General features: G+C 34.7%; 2 protein-coding genes and 1 pseudogene across 2 annotated transcripts; all 3 read left to right on the top strand.

Moving 5' to 3' along the window:
* The first annotated feature begins 2,188 nt into the window (after positions 1–2,188).
* On the top strand, positions 2,189–2,793 carry LOC107137698 (annotated as a pseudogene).
* Positions 2,794–8,816: 6,023 nt separating this feature from the next.
* Positions 8,817–9,743, top strand: LOC107137697 (olfactory receptor 4N5-like). Its single transcript, XM_015480156.1, has one exon. The coding sequence runs from the start codon at positions 8,817–8,819 to the stop codon at positions 9,741–9,743; it is 927 nt and encodes a 308-aa protein (XP_015335642.1).
* A 7,606-nt stretch (positions 9,744–17,349) lies between these two features.
* LOC107137696 (olfactory receptor 4K13-like) lies at positions 17,350–18,291 on the top strand. Its single transcript, XM_015480155.1, has one exon. The coding sequence runs from the start codon at positions 17,350–17,352 to the stop codon at positions 18,289–18,291; it is 942 nt and encodes a 313-aa protein (XP_015335641.1).
* Positions 18,292–18,950: the final 659 nt, after the last annotated feature.

Raw genomic sequence — 18,950 nt, 5'->3', positions numbered from 1 at the left:
CACATGAGAATTTAAGAACTAAAGAAGAAAGAAAGTTTCAGAAAGCATAGAGCTAACTTGAACTGTGGAGGACATGCTATAGTGGGGCTCAGAGAAGGTAGGTGCGTGGGAGAGACAGGTAGAACAGAACCTCCTAGCTAAGCCCTTGATGTGCATTGCTGCCTCAGCTTCAGCCAGCCAACACCAAATTCACACCTGAACCAACAGCATCTGCTCAGCTTTACCAATGTGAATTTAGGCTTTCTGGGTTTCTTTCCTATTTATATCTCGCCCTCTTCCAGCTTAGGTGGTGGAAACGGGGTTCCCCTTGGTGGAATGGGCTGGGTGAGAAATAAAAGCTAAGAGAAATAAAACAGCAAAAAATCACAGAACACAGAAAGTAATTTCAAGAGTGGGGGCAGGACGGGCACTTTGATCATACAGATCAAGCTTCTATACTGACAAAATGGAGCCCGCGCCTGCTTTATTTATATTAGGAAATAGCAAAGGCCTTCCATAGAATGTTCTTCATCAAAAAAGGTTAAAGATAGGTTGTCCAGTTCCCAACAGGTTACACCCATCTCCTGAGCTACTATGGGGGGACTTCCTAGCAGAGCAGAGATAGAAATCACATGCATTGGGCAATCTATTGGGAGGGCCACGGGTAGTTGGATAGTTCACAATACCAAACCAAAATCTCCCTGTCCACCATTCCTGGAGAACACCCTCATGTAAATCACAGATAGCTTCCCACACTTACATCCCCTTCAAACTCCTGGGTATCAACTCTTTTCAACATTAGTAACTTATTATTACATAAAACAAGATTTTGAGTCACACATTCTGTTACACTGTCAAAAACTCTCTGACTTTTCAAAAATATTCAATTCAACTTGTCCCATTTATGCCTCATTTTCTCTCCTGAGTAAAAGAGTCTGTTTGCTATATATCTTGAAAAGATGGAAATGGTTTATTTATTAAAATTAACTGCAGCTACTGCTTCTTAAATTACAAACTGAAATAACTCATTTTACTAAAATTAAAAATGTGAAATATATAAATTATAAAATAATCACCCCTAATAAAGAAGTTCTTCATTAGACTTGTAAGCTCTACTGTTTTAATTGGGTAGGAATATAGTTGGTCAGCCATGTATTGCTCCAGAAGATGATTATCTATCATTAAGAAAATGGAAGTTCGGGGTGGGATTGTGGCTCAGAGTTAGAGCGCTCGCCGAGCACAGGTGGGACCCGGGTTCGATCCTCAGTACCACATAAAAATAAAGGCATTATGTTGCGTCCATCTACACCTAAAAAATAAACAAAATCTCTTAAAAAAAAGAAAGAAAATGGAAGTGTCACTCAAGCAAAACTTTGACAAATTTTAGAGGAGAACACCAGACCCAAGGATTCCATATTTAGGGAAACTGTCAGTGATGGTCTGTGTATTTGTAGTCTCCTTAACTCAGGTTGAAATTAATTCTCAAAGCTATATAGTATTTTGCAGTGGGGCTTTTTGGAGGTTGGTAGACCAGATCATGAGGGTGGGGCCTCCATGACTGCATTATAATAATAGGGAGAGAGACCCAAGTTAGAAAGCTTGTTCTATATCACATGCAGACAGCCCACAGAGCAAGAAGGACCTCACTAGAGGCAGCTGCCTGATTTTGCACATCTCAACTTCAGAACCGTGAGCCAAATAAGACATCATTACTCAGGAGAAGATCGGAGAGAAGAAGGTTGGGAAAAAGAAAAAAAGCATGTAACTTTCAAAGCAACAAGAGATAGAGTCAAAGCATCAAGTGAACCCCTGTTACACTTTTACTATATTTTTAGGAATAGTTCATTTATTTTACATAAATTAAAACCTGATAAATTTCATAAAAAAATAAGATGTACATGCAGGTGTCCACACTAATGCTGACCTTCAACTTATAGTTCTGATCATTTATTCTTCACACACACACATACACATTTTGTTTTATAAGGAACCCAGCCTAATTCCATCTTAAGATTGGGAACCATCTCATCACAAAGTCATGAAAAATTAATTTCTGTTTTACTATAAATTACTAAGATTTCTAAACTTGTTTTGGATTCCTGCCCATGCCTTGAACTCACCCATGCCTGGCTGTCCCTGATCAGATAACAACCCTCTCTGAACCTCAGTGGCCCCTCAGAAGATCCAAGAGAAGGTGGTGAAGCGGGATTTCAGGCTGGGAAGGACGTATTCCCCAAAGATGATAAAGGCAACAACCTCATCAGTAAAGAAACATTCTTGGATGCCTGGGAGGTCATGGAGGAGCTGGTGGATGAGGGGTTGGTGAAAGCTCTGGGTGTTTCCAATGTCAACCACTTCCAGATTGAAGAGATCTTGAATAAGCCTGGACTCAAATATGAACCAGTGACTAACCAGGTCGAGTGTCACCCATACCTCACCCAGGAGAAACTGATCCAATATTGCCACTCTAAGGGCATCACGGTCACAGCCTACATCTTCCTGGACTTTCCAGAGAGACCTTGGGCCAAACCAGAAGACCCTTCACTACTGGAGGACCCTAAGATCAAGGAGATTGCTGCAAGGCACAAAAAAATCCCCAGCCCAGGTTCTGATCCGGTTCCATATCCAGAGGAATGTGGTGGGGTGATCCACAAGTCTGTGACCCTAGAATGTATTCTCGAGAACTTTCAGGTCTTTGACTTCAAATTGAGTGATGAGATGGAGACCTTACTCAGCTTCAACAGAAACTGGAGGATATGTGTCCTGGCTGACCAGGCTAATTTGCCAGAATATCCCTTCAATGCCGATTACTGAAGCTCATCTCCTGATGAGACACCTGATGGATTCTTTCTCTTCACTGAAGTGGAATTTGCTCTCCCTGAAGCCCATTTTAGCTAAATTTATATGAAATTATATTGTGCTTGATCTTTTCAGAATCTAGGCAAAAATTTTAAAAAAGATATTAGTGTATTATAATTGTACATAATAGGATTTTTTGAATACTCTAATCTTCCATGCATACAACATTAGTTGCTCAATCTCCTTTCCAGAACTTTCTTTCATTCTCCTCCTCCCTTCCCCTAAGCAAGGTTTTAATTAGATCCATATGTTGAACCAGGAAAAGACTTATCACAGCGAAGTATGACTCAGATGAACAAATGACTATTTCTTCCACTTATTTGTCTGAACAAATGTTTGTTAAACAACAGTGTCTCTGCTACAATTGATGATGCAAAAATAGAAAGAATTAAAAAAATAATGAAATTTAAAAAAAAGAAATAAACCAAATTCAAAAGGTCAAGGTTAAATGTTTTCACTCAAAGTGGAAGTAAGAGCAAAGTCAGCAAAAAGGTCCCATCTAAAAGATTTTGAGTTTTCTCCACATAGAAAAGATGAGGTTTGAGGAGGTAAATTTTCACCTGATGTAATCATTACAGAACGTATACATCTATCAAATGTTACTTGGTGTTCCATTCATACGTACAATGTTATATTTTTATGTAGTGGTTAATTGACAAGTGGGATTACATCAAATTTAAAAGCTTCTGAAGCACAACGAAGAGAATAATTAATAGACTGAAGAGACTATTAATAATGGGGGTAAATCTTTGGCAAGAATTTATCTGACAGAGAATTAATTTCTGCAACATATGAAGAACACAAACATCAATAAAATAAGCATTTCAATTAAAAATATGCAAATGACATGTAGAACCAACCTAGATGCCCTTCAATAGATGAATGGATAAAAAAATGTGGCATTTATACACAATGGAGTATTACTCTGCATTAAAAAAATGACAAAATCATGGAATTTTCAGGGAAATGGATGGCATTAGAGCAGATTATGCTAAGTGAAGCTAGCCAATCGCTAAAAAACAAATGCCAAATATCTTCTTTGATATAAGGAGAGCAACTAAGAACAGAGTAGGGAAGAAGAGCATGAGAAGAAGATTAACATTAAACAGGGACGAGAGGTGGGAGGGAAAGGGAGAGAGAAGGGTAATTGCATGGAAATGGAAGGAGACCCTCATTGTTATACAAAATTACATACAAGAGGAAGTGAGAGGAAAGGGAAAAAAAACAAGGGGGAGAAATGAATTACAGTAGATGGGGTAGAGAGAGAAGATGGGAGGGGAGGGGAGGGGAGATAGTGGAGTATAGGAAAGGCAACAGAATACAACAGACACTAGTATGGCAATATGTAAAACAGTGGATGTGTAACCGATGTGATTCTGCAATCTGTATACGGCACATTTATATCAATATTGTTCACAGACTATTTACAATAGATAAGACATGCAATCATTGTATGGGCCCATCAACAGCTGAATGGATAAAGGGAATGTGGTCTTTATGCCAGGGATTGTGATTCAGCCATAAAGCAGAATGACATCCTATCATTTGTAGTAAAATGAATGGGAACAAGTGAGCAGCATGATAAAGAAAACAAGGCACACAGACAAGTAGAGCGTACTTTCTCTCACATGTAGAAACATGAAAAGAAAAAGTTGAAATCAGGAGAGAAATTATTACTGATTGATAAGGAGGCAAAGGGAAGAAAGCAGAAGAATTAGGGGAGAGGGTAGAAAAGCAGATGGACATGATCAATAGTCAATGTATATTCATGTATAGAAATACCACAATAAGTATCACTAATGTGTACCATTAGTATTAGTAATTCTAAAAAGTAATTTTTAAAAGCTTACACATGAATGCACACTAAAGTATATCTTTATAATGTTATAAAATTGCCTAACATGAAAAAGTTTCTCAGAGGTAGAGATCATTTGGACTATTAAAGCTCTAAGATACTTCTTTTAACTAATTCTAATGTACTATGCTATACACTGAGAAATGGGAGCCAAAGAAAGTCTGTAATTATATAAAAAGGAAATAAAAACTCCACAAAAATCCAAAATTAAGACTTGTCTTTCCAAGGATACTCCCCCCGCCCCCCCCTCTTTTCCAGCCCCTTCCTCTCTATCTGTCCACGACTTTCTGAGTTCACCCATCTCTTTGGGCATTATCACTCTTTTAATTTTTATTTCTGTATTTTCATATGTATTTTTGTTTATTTGTCTCTTCTGTGCTTTCTTTCCAGATACTGATATATTTAACTTTTACTACTGAGGATCTACTCTACAGATATATTTTTCATGGAAGATTACTTATGTATATTCAAAGTTATTAGCAGCATAGACTTTAATAGGAAAGAAACCCCTACAAATATCATCTTCTTTCCTTTACCTCTTTTATTCACTTTTCATCACCTCCTATTGCCTTTTTGTCTGAACTTGACAAACATTTGAATGAAAGAATACTTGACTGAATATTGTATTTACTTTGTAAAATTAAAGTTCCTTATTTTAGTTTTAATGTGGTTCAGAATAATGTCATGGTTCTTTTTCATGTATAAGAAAAACTAGGAAGGGCTGGGATTGTGGCTGAGCGGTAGAGTGCTCACCTAGCACGTGTGAGGCCCTGGGTTCCATCCTCAGCACCACATTTAAAAAAATTTAAAATAAAGATACTGTGTCCAACTACAACTAAAAAAATAAATTAAAAAAAAGAAAAACTAGGCATAATTTTGAATGATTAAATATTTTTTCTATTTAATTTTCTTAATTGAGAAATGGAATGTAACAAAGCACATTTTTTTTGAAAAAAAAAAGTATAACTATCAATACAAAATGTGCAATAGATTATGATTTTATTTGAGAGGACAAAGACCTAAAGGAATTGGTCTCCAAGACACCATGAAGGTCTTTAGATAAGCATAATTCGTTATTTCTGACAATTCATTAGAAACCTAATGTATTCTCTTCATCTTACTCTTTTGCACCAAAAAATGCAGATACTATGATATTTATTATTGATTCAGGACCACTATTTAACTTCCTAGATAAGATCTATGACTTCTTATCCCAGATATGAGTTACATATCTAAAATAACCTGTCTAGGCTTACTGCTTTCATTATGCCTGTACCTCTGACATTCTATTATCACTGCCGCTAACAAATTGTCAAATACTACACAGATACATGTAAACCTATTCTTGTAGCAGCACAATCAAAATAGCCAAGTTATGGAACAAGCCTAGATATCCGTCAACATATGAACAGATGAAGAAAATATGGTGTATATACACAGTGAAGTTTTATTCAGTTATAAAGAAGGACAAAATTATGTCATTTAAAGGAAAAATGGATGGAACTAGAGAGTATAATGTTGAGTGAAATAATGCAGACTCAAGATTAAGGGCCAAATGTTATCTCTCATATGTGGATACTGGAGAGAAAAAACGAAGAGAAAAAGAGATTACAACAAAATAAGACAGACTAGTAGAGAAGAAGATGATCAAAGGGATGAGTACAGGGAAAGGACAGGTACTAGGAAGTGAAATTTACCACAGTATGTTATGTACATATAGAAATATACCATACTTCTAAGGACATCAAAGACATTTTGTTATATTTCAGATCTCTTAGACTGAGTATGTTTGCTAATGCATGTGGGACTATGTGTTTGTGTGTTCATCAAATATATGCTCCTGCATTTTAACCACTTATTCTATAATATTATAACATTCTTGTACAGCTACTGTGCATAAATTATCATGATATAACTCTAAAACATTTTCATCAGGATAAATATATCCTCATGTACATTATGTAAATTTCCACTGTACCTTTCAGCCTCTAACAGTTTCCTTGTCTGGATATTTTACACAACTGTTTTGTGTTGTCTTCTTCTTTCATACAGAATAGTCTTTTTCAGGTTCCTTCCTATTGTATCATGTATCAACATTTTACTGCTCTTCTTTTCTTTTCTTTTCTTTTTTTTTTGGCCAAATTGTATTTGTGTATTTCATAGCACTTTTAAAAAGTATTACATGTAACTAAAAATCAAACCAGCATCTGTATATTTCACATTGCAGTAATTTGTTCTAATCAGTAGTCATTTCTCTTCCATATAATCCACTACAACTGTGAACTATGTAGTCTCAAAGTATTAATTATGTATTTGTTAAATGTTTTTATATTAGAGTAACACAAACACATGATTTTAAAAAACATCTGTAGTAAAAGAGAGAAATTCCACTGACTTCAGCACTCCAAAAGATTACCTTGTTACCCTCCATCCCAGAATGAATAGTTTCTACGTTAGAGACTAGTATATAGACTAAATATTATTTCTCCATTTCTCCAACATGATTGTAACTCTTATTTAGATAAAACTTTAGACAGAAAAGGTGACTTCTTTTTTGGTACTGGAATTGAACTCAGGGGCACTGGACCACTGATTGACATCCCCAGCACTATTTTGTATATTAGTTAGAAACAGGGTCTCACTGAGTTGCTTAGTGCCTCACAATGCTGAGCTGGCTGTGAACTCACAATTGTCCTGTCTCAGTCTTCTGAGATATTGGGATTACAGGCATGCACCAGCTCTCCTAGCTAAAACGGGAATTATTAAGTCAAACAAAGTCATGATTTGTCATTTAATGCCTTGATGAAATAGTGTCAGTTAATGAAATACCAATACTTTCCTAATTAGTTTTGACAGAGGTATACATACTCATTTAATCACTTGCTAATGAGACCAAAGAAGGAAATACACTGCAAATTTAAAGTTAACTGCAATTAACTTTAATTTAATTATCTCTTGAATGAGTATATTATATGTTGTATATGGCCAATACCAATGCACTCTTCTTTAATTATATTACTTAGGATAGTCAAATTCCTTTTTGTATTATTAAAAAATATCTGTGAGAAGAATATCATTTGGCTACCATTCTGACATTCAGAGAAGCAGATTTTAGGTATATGGTAAGCAAAAAAAGGTCTACTATTTAGAATTTAAGAACAGGATATAGTGCCTAAACACGATCAGCACCTGGTCATGTATATAACCAGGGTAATACTTCTAAGTCAGGTCAAAGGCACAGATCTGGTTTTAAGTGCCTGATGACCAGTTTAGATTGAGAATTCATAAGACTATCTATGCAGAGCATGACATCAGAATTATCATTGCAATTCAGAAAACAAACAGAAAGATAACAAGCAAGGACTTGGGCTTCTGTAGGACTTGAACAAAACACTTTGTTATGTGTCAATAAGGAGAAGGGACCCACACTTTGCCCATATTCTGACAATTAGAAACAGTGAATTACCATTAACAACAAAGATCAGTCATCAATAACCCCAAAATGGAGAATCTTGCTAAAGTTTATGTTGTGTGTCAGTGAGTAAATTCCTAAGACATTGTAAGCAAAATAGCTTTGAGTCCTACAGAAGCACAGTTATATAAAAAACTCATGGTTAAATAGGAATGAAAGTGTAGTTAGAAGACCTGAGTCTTGGTGAGGAATGAGTAGAATGAAAGAAGGGTAAACTCAGGGTTCACGCGAATTATGGGGCATAAGTTGCTTTCAACTATGCTAATTTGGGATGTAGCAAATATATATATATATTTACTAGGAGAGGATCTATTGAACAGAAAAAGGTTGGTCATAACAGGTAACTGATGAGGACCACAACCAAGTCAAGATGGCGCCTGGCACGTTGCCAGGAGGAGTGGTTTATGAAGTAACGCCAGCGAGTCATTAAGATGTTGAGGATTCCTTAATGACTGACTGCTGTATCTAGATGATGTTAATTAAGTTAAGCTGTGTGTAATTAGTTAAGTATATACACCTCTGCTGTCCCATAATAAAGCGGCTCCCGCTGTTTCAAACTTCACAAGTTGCTTGTCACCCCCTGGTAGTTTTGCCCACACAGACTATAGCAGGTAACAATTTGCTTTTTGTGATTCTCCAGAGTAGGAAGTGATGGACACAGGAAACAGCACAGTGGTGACAGAATTATTCCTCCTTGGTTTGACCCAATCTCAAGATGCTCAAATCCTGCTCTTTGTGCTAGTCTCAATGTTCTACCTCATAATCCTCCCTGGCAATGTTCTTATCATTCTTACTATAGGATCAGATCCTGGACTTAATGCTCCCCTCTATTTCTTCTTGGGAAACTTGGCCTTCCTGGATGCCTCCTACTCCTTCATTGTGTCTCCCAGGATGCTGGTGGACTTCTTCTCTGAGAAGAAGGTGATCTCCTACAGAGGCTGCATCACCCAGCTGTTTTTCTTGCACTTCCTTGGTGTAGGGGAGATGTTCCTCCTTGTTATCATGGCCTTTGACCACTACATCTCCATATGTCGGACTCTACACTATGCAACAGTCATGAGCCCCAGGGTCTGCTATGCATTGCTGTTGGCTCTGTGGCTTGGGGGTTTTGCCCACTCCATTGTGCAAGTGGCCCTTATCCTGCACTTGCCCTTCTGTGGCCCAAACCAGCTGGACAATTTCTTCTGTGATGTGCCACAGGTCATCAAGCTGGCCTGCACTGACACCTTTGTGGTGGAGCTCCTGATGGTCTCCAACAATGGCCTGCTCACCCTGCTGTGCTTCCTGGGCCTTCTGGCCTCCTATGCTATTATCCTCTGCAGAATAAAGAGACACTCCTCAGAAGGGAAGAGCAAGGCTATCTCCACTTGCACCACCCACATTATCCTTGTATTCCTCATGTTTGGACCTGCCATTTTTATCTACACCCACCCCTTCAGGGTTTTCCCAGCTGACAAAGTGGTTGCTCTCTTTCATACAGTCATCTTTCCTTTGCTGAACCCTGTAATATATACTCTTCGCAACCAAGAAGTGAAAGCCTCCATGATAAAGCTGTTATGTCAGCACAGGGTGTTCTAAATGAAGTAGAAACATGAGTAAATCAACAGCAGACTAAGTCCAATAAAAATGAAATAAATTATTTCTTTATGCACTGAACAAATGAGTCATTTAGTAAATATACTATTACCAATCACTTTCAATTTTCAGGCTGTGTGGCATATGAAGGAGATAAACTACATCCAGGTGTCCTAGGATTATATTCAAGTGAATAAATATAGGTAAAACTATTAAATCAGGAAAAAATGTCAACAGCAGTGCTACACTCTAGATTGACTGGGGAGGTGCTAAATACCTTGCTTTTGATTGTCAATAAAACCAGCTGAATCCTTGGGATTCAGCTGATTCAAGATGATCTGAAAGTAGTAACCACACAATTACCTGAGATATTATAGGAAGAAAGGATGACTAATACAAGGATCCACAATTTTATAAGTTTGGTACATTTGAAGACCACAAGAATAACAATGTAGCTTAGTGGAGTTGAAGCATTTGAAAGTGGCAAGAATTGAAAAGAAGAGAGGTTGGCAGGTAAAACTCTCCTGAAGGATTTTCAGCCAAGAAGTTCTCACCATTTAAACCTCAAATGAGTTCATAAAAGGCATTAAACTGGAGAGTATTAATGTTTTCTACTTGTCATAAGGAAAAAGGCTCAAGACTCTGGAGGAATATGGGAAATAAAATTTCATTAAGCAGAAAAAATTCACACTGTTAAGTTTTTTTTATGGTGCCTTAATTAGTTTCAAAATTTTCCTAAATTTGAAAAGTATTGTGATTTTCCTCACTGTTGTTGTTAATCTTCGAGAGGAATTTGAGTTCCCTTCAAATGATTTCATCCTGAATGTAATTATGTTGGCTATTTGGTATGTTAATCTTTATTTAGTTATAGATGACTAAACCACTTCAATTTCTTTCTTTGTTTCTTTGTTTGCTTGGATAGGGGTAATACCAAGTATCCTATATTTGAAATAGTTCAATGGGTTGTAAAAGCAGCCTATGAACTTGGAATCAAGTTACATATATAATATAATATATATATATATGAACAGCAAACTGGTCAATTGAAGAAATCCTGTCCTCATAGCAATTATTAATATGCAGAACACAGCAATTATTTTCCCATTTCAGGCTATAAGGTCACAAAACTGAAACTGTGTGTAATACTCAGGAAAATTGCTCAGAGCTTTTCTAGCACTAGTCGATAGTAGATATCTCCATATAGAATGGAAACCTTATATCCTGTAGTCCCTATGCCACTTCCCTGATTTCTGAATTTAAGACTTACTAAGTCAATCAGAAGTTATAAGAAGACTTTATCCATGATGCCTTTGGAGAAGACAAAGTTGGATTCTGTCTTAAGAAGACTGGAAATCAGCTTCAACCTACAGTCTTCTTTGGATGAACAAGGGCTTTCTAATGGTTTGTTGTTAGGTGCTTCCCTCGGCATTGTAGGTTGCTGGGTAGCATCTCTGACCTCAACCTACTAGAGGTAATGTTTGCCCACACTTGAGACTCTCTGAGTTAAGAAGATTAGCTTCCTCATTTTGCAATTAGTACATGATCTAGTGCCTATGTAACTTATGATTTTTAAAAAAATTGTATTCATAGTATAATAAAAAATCACTGGAAAATATTAGTATGCTATCTAAATATAATAAAAAAAATCATTTGTATGTATTTCTATACTATCCAGAGTATGAAAGAAAATAATATTAAACTAACTATGATGACTGTGTTCAAAACGGCAGAAAATAATGTATAAAAAAGATAAAAGGTCAGACACATGGCACATGCCTGTAATCCCAATGGCTTAGGAGGCAGAGGCAGGAGGATCATGAGTTCAAAGACAGCCGTAGCAGAGGCAAGGCACTAAGCAATTCAGTGAGACCCTGTCTAAATAAAATACAAAATAAGGTTGGGGTGTGGATAATTTTTCGGTGCCCCTGAGTTCAAACCCCGTCCCCCCCAAAAAAGGATAAAATAATTTCAACAGAAAATTATAATTCAAGAAATCATCAACTAAAATTCTATTAATTAAAAATTGTTAACATAAGAATTCATCACGACTTTAAAATTGATTAAACACAGGAAACTGCAAAAAAGTTAGCTAGAAATAAAGTGAATAAAAAATTTCAAATGAAATGCAAATTGGATAAAAAGGAAAATAAGGAAAGGGTATTAGAAATATGTAAGATACAATGGAAATGACCTACCTATATATAGTTGACATCCAAGTAGTGTGGGAAAAAGACAAAATGGAAAGATGCAATATTTGCAGAGAACTTCCATAAAGTGATAAACGGAATCAACATGGACCATGGACCACAAGTCTTTGGTCCATAAGCATAATAAAGTTTTGAGAAAAAAGACCCAAACACATGACTGTAAAGCAGATAAAAGTCAATGATAAAGAGACTCTTAGAAGCCTCTGATAGAAAGAAGCACATATTGACTTGAAAGGATAAACAATAAGGATAGCTTTTCCCCATAAAACAAACATGGAAATCAGAGTACAATGATACCTTGAAACTGCTGAAAGATGACAAAACAAGTCAAATAATTGTTATTAGATAAAGAAAACCGTTTAAGTTAAGAGAAAGACATTTTTTAGACAGAAAATCTGTTGTCTGGGAATTTGTACTAAATCAGTATTAGGAGTAGTTCTTCAGTAAAGAGACCCTAATCCTAAAAGGAAACAATAAATTAAATGAAAGAATACATTAATTGTCAAGTTGATACATGTAAATAAGTATAGACTGACTATTGACAGTACAAACAGTAGTGTATTTTAAAGGTTTTATCGTACATACGTACAGTAATACAGCATGTATGTAATATATACATATTATACATATTGTGTGTCTGTATGTGCACATGACAAGAGTCATGAACAATGAAAGAAACAATAAACAAGGAATTTAAGTGTTCTATGATTCTAATATATTAAAATATTTGGTCAAACTAATACTTCGAGTAGAATCTCTGGATATATGTTTAATCTTTATGAAATCCTGTAAAATACTAATAGGAAGTCTTCTAAATGTAAAATTCAGGACAAGTTTTGAAAAGGATTATTTTGCCTGAAAACAGCTAAACAGAAGAAAGAAAGAGTGTCTGAAATAAGAAAAAAAAACATATAGAAAAGTAAATATACTACAAAAAATAAACATTAAAAGCTTCATTTAAATTCTGGAATTGCTAAACTTCAAGCATGAATGCTTTCACATACTTAATAAATAGGTAGAAAAAAGTTGAAATAAAAGGAAAGTTTGAAATAAAATAAATACAGTTGTTGTTTGTTGTTCATGGGTTCCATATTTGTTTATTTGCCTACTCAGGAAATTTATCTGAAACCCCAAGTCAACATCTGTTATGCTTTTGGAGTGATTTGAGGACATGCAGAGAACAGCAGAAACAAAAACAAAAATACTTGAAACACCCTGTGTGGGCACTCCCAGCTAAGGTGGCACAAAATGACACTGAGTTTTCTTTCAGCTCTTTTCCTGTAACAAGTGTCCTTTTCACAGTCTATTCACAACACTGTTTTCCATGTATTTACAGTTATTGTTGGTGATTCTGCTGTTTAAAGAGCGCCCATCAGAGTGCTAAGAATGTTCCAAAACACAAGGAGTCTGTGATATGCCTCAGGGACCAATGCTTGTATTAGTTAAGCTTTATTCAAGCAGGAGTGATGCTGGTGGCAGTGAGGTCATTTTAAAACAGGAGTATTTTAAAAAAATAAGCACAGATAAAACAAAATAATGTATTGATTGTTTGATGAAAATGTTGAGACCAGAGATTTGTACAAAGATATGTTGCATTATTCTCTAAATTATTGTCATTTATTAATAAACATTAATGAATAATTATAATGTTATATTATATAATATAAATAAAAGTTTCTTTTAGGCTGCCATTTTTTAAAGTTAGATAAATAATAAGACTGTAAGGATAAAATACTTTAGAAAATCACAGAATGTAACCACTATAAAATATTGGTGATCTCATTACAATCCTTAGAACTTCAGAGGAGCAACAGATGAGAAAATTTAATCTTCCTGAAAACAGTAAAAAAATGGGTAATTACTTAAACACTTATTAATCTAGAAATATTTAAATAGTGATACACTGTCTTTCAGTCCCATGAGCTTCTGTAAGTCTACATTCTTTTTTGTACAATATGTTTTTCAGAGATACAGAAAATACAGAGGCAATAGCTGAACCTTTCAAACTTCTAGAACACAAAAATAAAGAAAATGCTGTGATATCACTCTGGCCAATATTTTTTTGAATATGACCACAGGAAAACAAACAGAAAAAAAAACAGAAATAAAAAGGATTGAGCCAAATTAAAAGATTCTGCAAAGCAAAGAATTCAAGTAAGAAAATATTCTAGAGTGTGAGAAAATATTGGCAACACATACACATCTGATAAAATGTATAAAAATCTCAAACAACTCAATGTTAAGAAAAAATAATTAAAAAATTGGCAGTAGATCTGAGTAGAAATTTCTCAAAAGAAGGATAAAAATAATAGCCAATGTATACGAAAAATCTCCTTTATCATTAATCATCAGGATTCACTCAAATGAGATGTCACCTCACACCTATTACAAAGGCTGCTATCAAAAAGATGAGAGTAACATGGAGAAAAGGGAACTCTTATACACTATTAATGGAAAATACTGAGGGCATGTAAATTAGTAAACCTAAATGGGAAAAAAGTATGGGGGTTTTCTCAAAATTCAAAATAGAGCTGCGTATAATCCACTTACCTGTAAACTGACTATGTATCCAAAGAAAAATATCTGAAGATTTTTCTGCACTCCCATGCTTATTTAGCACTATTCACAATAGCCAAGATACAAAATCAACATAAGTGTCTATCAACAAATGAATAAAGAAATGTGGTATATATGCACAGTGAAATAATATTTAGAATTTAAATAGGTGAAATCTTGTCATTTGTTACAACATGGATGAACCTGGAAGATATCATGTTAAATGTGGTAAGTCAGGCACAGCAAGACAAATATCATGTGATCTTACTTATATTTGAAACCCAAAAGTAAACCAAATAGAAATACAGAGTAGAAAGGTGGTTACCAGAGGCTGAGATGAAGATAGTTTAATTAAAGAGCACAAAATGTTGTAATAAAAGAGGAATAAATTTAAAAAGCTTATTATACACCCAGGAGACCATAGTTTAAAATTTATATTATCATCTTAAAAATTTCTTACTGACTGTATTTTAAGTGTTCTCACCATAAAAATAATCACATTTTCTGAAATGGCAAAAGGATATTTTAAAAATCCCCAGTGTATTTTTACCACTAGTCTCTGAGGGATCTAATAACTATCAAATTTGTTTTCTCCTATATGTCCCTTACCAATGGATACTTTTAAATACTGTACTCTTTTCAATCCAGAGCAGACAAGTTTACTGGGTGATGAAGACTAAGCATTTCAGGATTTCATAAAGTTGTTACTTCCAAAGTCCAAGTGCAACCTGGTAGGTTTCCTGACCCTTACACATTACCCTACCTTTAAACTACATATGCCACACTATTTGAAGTTACAAATGGAATGTGTATCTAAATAATAAATACAAATGCCAAATTTCTAAAAGAATGAGGGGATTGAAAAGAGCTAACTAAATGGAAATAAATTGACTTTGTTTCAAATTGAAAAAATATTAAAAATACATTTTATAATGGGTGCTAAGAAATTAATTGAATACTCCTAGCTGAATAAGTAATCTTTAGAAAAGAGATGTTGTGTTTAAATTGTTTGCCCACACTGATTAGATTGAATGGTTTTATATTGTCACATGATATAAGAATCTTTACCTACACTCTTTAAAGCATGCAATAATTTTTAATACTGGATATATAACAAGACTGCAAGCATAAAATGCTTGATCCATAGCTTAGATAGTCACAACATATTACCACACATGATACCATTGTTATATTCATTAGAATTTAAGAGGAATGACATGAGAGAAAATCTGACATCTCTAAGAAACAGTCTAAAAATGGGTAAATATTTAAACACTAATTCAACTGGAAAATAATCAATAGTTTGGAGGTTCATGTGCTCCTGCAAGTATACTATTTATATACTTCCTAGAAATATAGACTGTCCAGAGGAAATAACTGCACCTGATAGTCTTACTGCAAGAGTACAAGCACAATCAAAAAGTCCTGGTGGCCAGTGAGAATAATTAGACATTTCCACTTTCAAATTCTGCTCATTTAATTTTTACATAACTCTGGAAGATGGAGTGAAATATAATGGTTGGTATATGGGACACTTCTGATAAGATATTTGCCTTAATGCTAGCTATGCAAGGGAAGAGTATGTAATTGCATGCTTTGTGTGGTTAGCTAGAGACACAGTGTATTTTCACATTTAAATCATGTGACTTACAGGTTAAAATTTACAAAAAAAAAATTCCCACGTATCTAATTTTCTTTTTTAATAATCATTATTTGGTCTGGTTATAAGATTCTGATAAACACAAGAAAAGTTCTAGAAATAATTCACAGACCTCTAATAAGAATTGTATTGCAGCCCTAAATCAAGGGAAAGGGAAGGCTCTGCACTTTATGGCTTAAAGTAGATCGAGTTCTGACCTCATTAAATGTAAGCCCTTTTTTTTTTTTTAATTCACTTAACCGAGTCCGCCTCAGTCATTGGCACAATGTTTTTGATTTAATTCATCCTGAATAATCTTAAGTTTAAATAAGACTTTGTGAAAATAATTGAGAAGAAACAAAGATCCAGAAGGGACAATAACTTTCATGACACTGTACGTACAGTGCATCTACATTTTTTGTGGTATTGTCTTTTCTTTTTCTTTTAATAAACAAAATTAATGGTTCATCTCTCTTATTTTTTCTCAAATTCTTTGATAAAAATTGGATAACACAATAATAATAGTGAACTTGGTACATCCTAGTCTTAAGGAGGTGATTTTGAAATTTCTGTGTATGGTTGATGTATGAAGACATATGTACTAAATAGAAATATCATATTCAGATTTTTGAATACAGTTTTGTAAAACACTTGCAAGCAATTATTTTGTTGGATAAATAAGCTGAATAACATTAATGTTTATAGAGGCAATAGGAATCATTCCAGTCTAAAACCTCTGTCTTTCCTGACATATTGACTTTAATTTCAATTAACAATGTAACTGTATTAACATTAAACATTACATTAATGATATGAGTATTCTCTATTATGATTACTTTCAGTAATATACAATGCACATTTTGTTTGAACACTGCTTTTTAATGTGACAATGATGAAACTTTATAGTGCATACTGAAGAAAGGATATGATATGAATGTTTCAGTCAATGAACTTCTGCAAAGCTCAAATATAAAAATGTACTTCATTATTGATTTTCAAAGTCCTTCTTTATGTTCATAATAAATTAAGAATTCAACCACGGTCTGATCTGGAGCCAAACATGAAGACAGACTTAAGGGTTGATGCTCTGGATAAATGATAAAGTAAAATGCAGAAGTAATGAATAGGAACACTGTCTTATTCTCTGTGACTTTCTGTGTTTTCTTCTCTTTTAGGCAACTTCTGACAGACTCACAAAAGTAGATATATGGATATCCTAAGTAAAAACACAAGTATTTCTGAGTTTATCCTGCTTGGACTTTCTCATTCCCATGAAATTCAAATATTCTTTTTTGTTATCTTCTTTCTTGTTTATGTAGCCGCAGTAGTGGGGAACCTTCTCATAGTGATCTCTGTGATATTTGATAAACACCTTCACTCACCAATGTACTTCCTTCTGGCAAATCTATCATTTTTTGACCTATGTCTTTCCTCTGTTGGAACTCCCAAAGTGATTGCAGACTTCCTTAGAAAACACAAAACCATCTCATTGTGGGGCTGCATGGTCCAGATGTACTTTATGCACTTCTTTGGGGGTGGTGAGATGTCTCTCTTGATAGCTATGGCCATCGACAGGTATGTGGCCATATGCAAGCCCTTGCACTACCAGACCATCATGAACCTCAGGATGCTCATTGGGTTTCTGGTGCTGTCATGGGCAGTTGGATTCATTCATACCACAAGCCAAATGGTTTTTACAGTGGGTTTACCTTTCTGTGGTCCCAATGTTGTGGACAGCATCTTCTGTGACCTATCTTTGGTCATCGAGCTGGCCTGCACTGACACCTATATCCTGGAGCTCCTGGTGATTGTGGACAGTGGGCTCCTGTCCCTGGTGTGCTTCATCCTCTTGGTCATATCCTACATCATCATGTTCGTCACCCTCTGGCAGCACTCCTCCAGGGCCTCCTCCAAGGCTGTGTCCACACTCTCTGCTCACATCACTGTAGTGATCCTCTTCTTTGGCCCCGCTATCTTCATCTATGCTTTTCCATTCAATAGTTATTCTGTAGATAAGTTTCTGTCTGTGTTTTACTCTATAATCACCCCCTTCCTTAATCCAATTATTTATACTTTGAGGAATCAGGAGATGAAGGCAGCCATTAAGAGACTGAGCAGTCAACAGATTGGTTCCTGTGTTTTCTCTTAGATATTGTTTGTGTTCTTGCTTATTTGTCTGCCTTCTACTATTTTAGCGAATTGAGTCTTAAGTATTTAATTAAGTGACTGAAATAAAAATACTAAATGATATCAGTTTTATTCCTACCATATTCTATATATTAAGGCACTGTAAATGTTTTGATTTAAAATTTTCATAACAGAGATACATTTCTGGAAAAGCAAACATTATTTTATAACATGAGTCTTAAGATATCAAAAATATGTAAACACAGTGTTTCCTTATAAAATCTTTGTAATATTTTGGTGAATGAAATTGCGAACTATTTACTTTTAGTAAGAATATCAAAGATGGTGATAATTTTTTTACTTCTACAATTGTGTTCTTTAACTTAATGTTCTTAAAGATATCTTCCATTATAAGTCAATATTATGAAGGTTTCTCAGTGGTATTAAATTAGAATTTGTAAAAACTTTCTTCAATTCTATGGCCTCAACAGTGTACTCATGGTATAAAAAATTAGGAAAATATTTTCAAACATTTTTTTGTGTTTTTAATTTGTTTCCTAAAATTTAAAATCAATGGCAGTAATAATAATTAAAACTTTTTCTGTGTCAATATATTTTTATACTAAATAATAAGCATTATTCAATGTGTCTTTATATTAATTCAAGTGTTTATAAAGCAAC

Source organism: Marmota marmota, unplaced genomic scaffold (genome assembly GCF_001458135.2).
Source record: "Marmota marmota marmota unplaced genomic scaffold, marMar, whole genome shotgun sequence".
NCBI lineage: Eukaryota > Metazoa > Chordata > Mammalia > Rodentia > Sciuridae > Marmota > Marmota marmota.
Note: the sequence above shows the minus strand (reverse complement) of the source record. Positions and strands in the feature narration are given on the sequence as shown.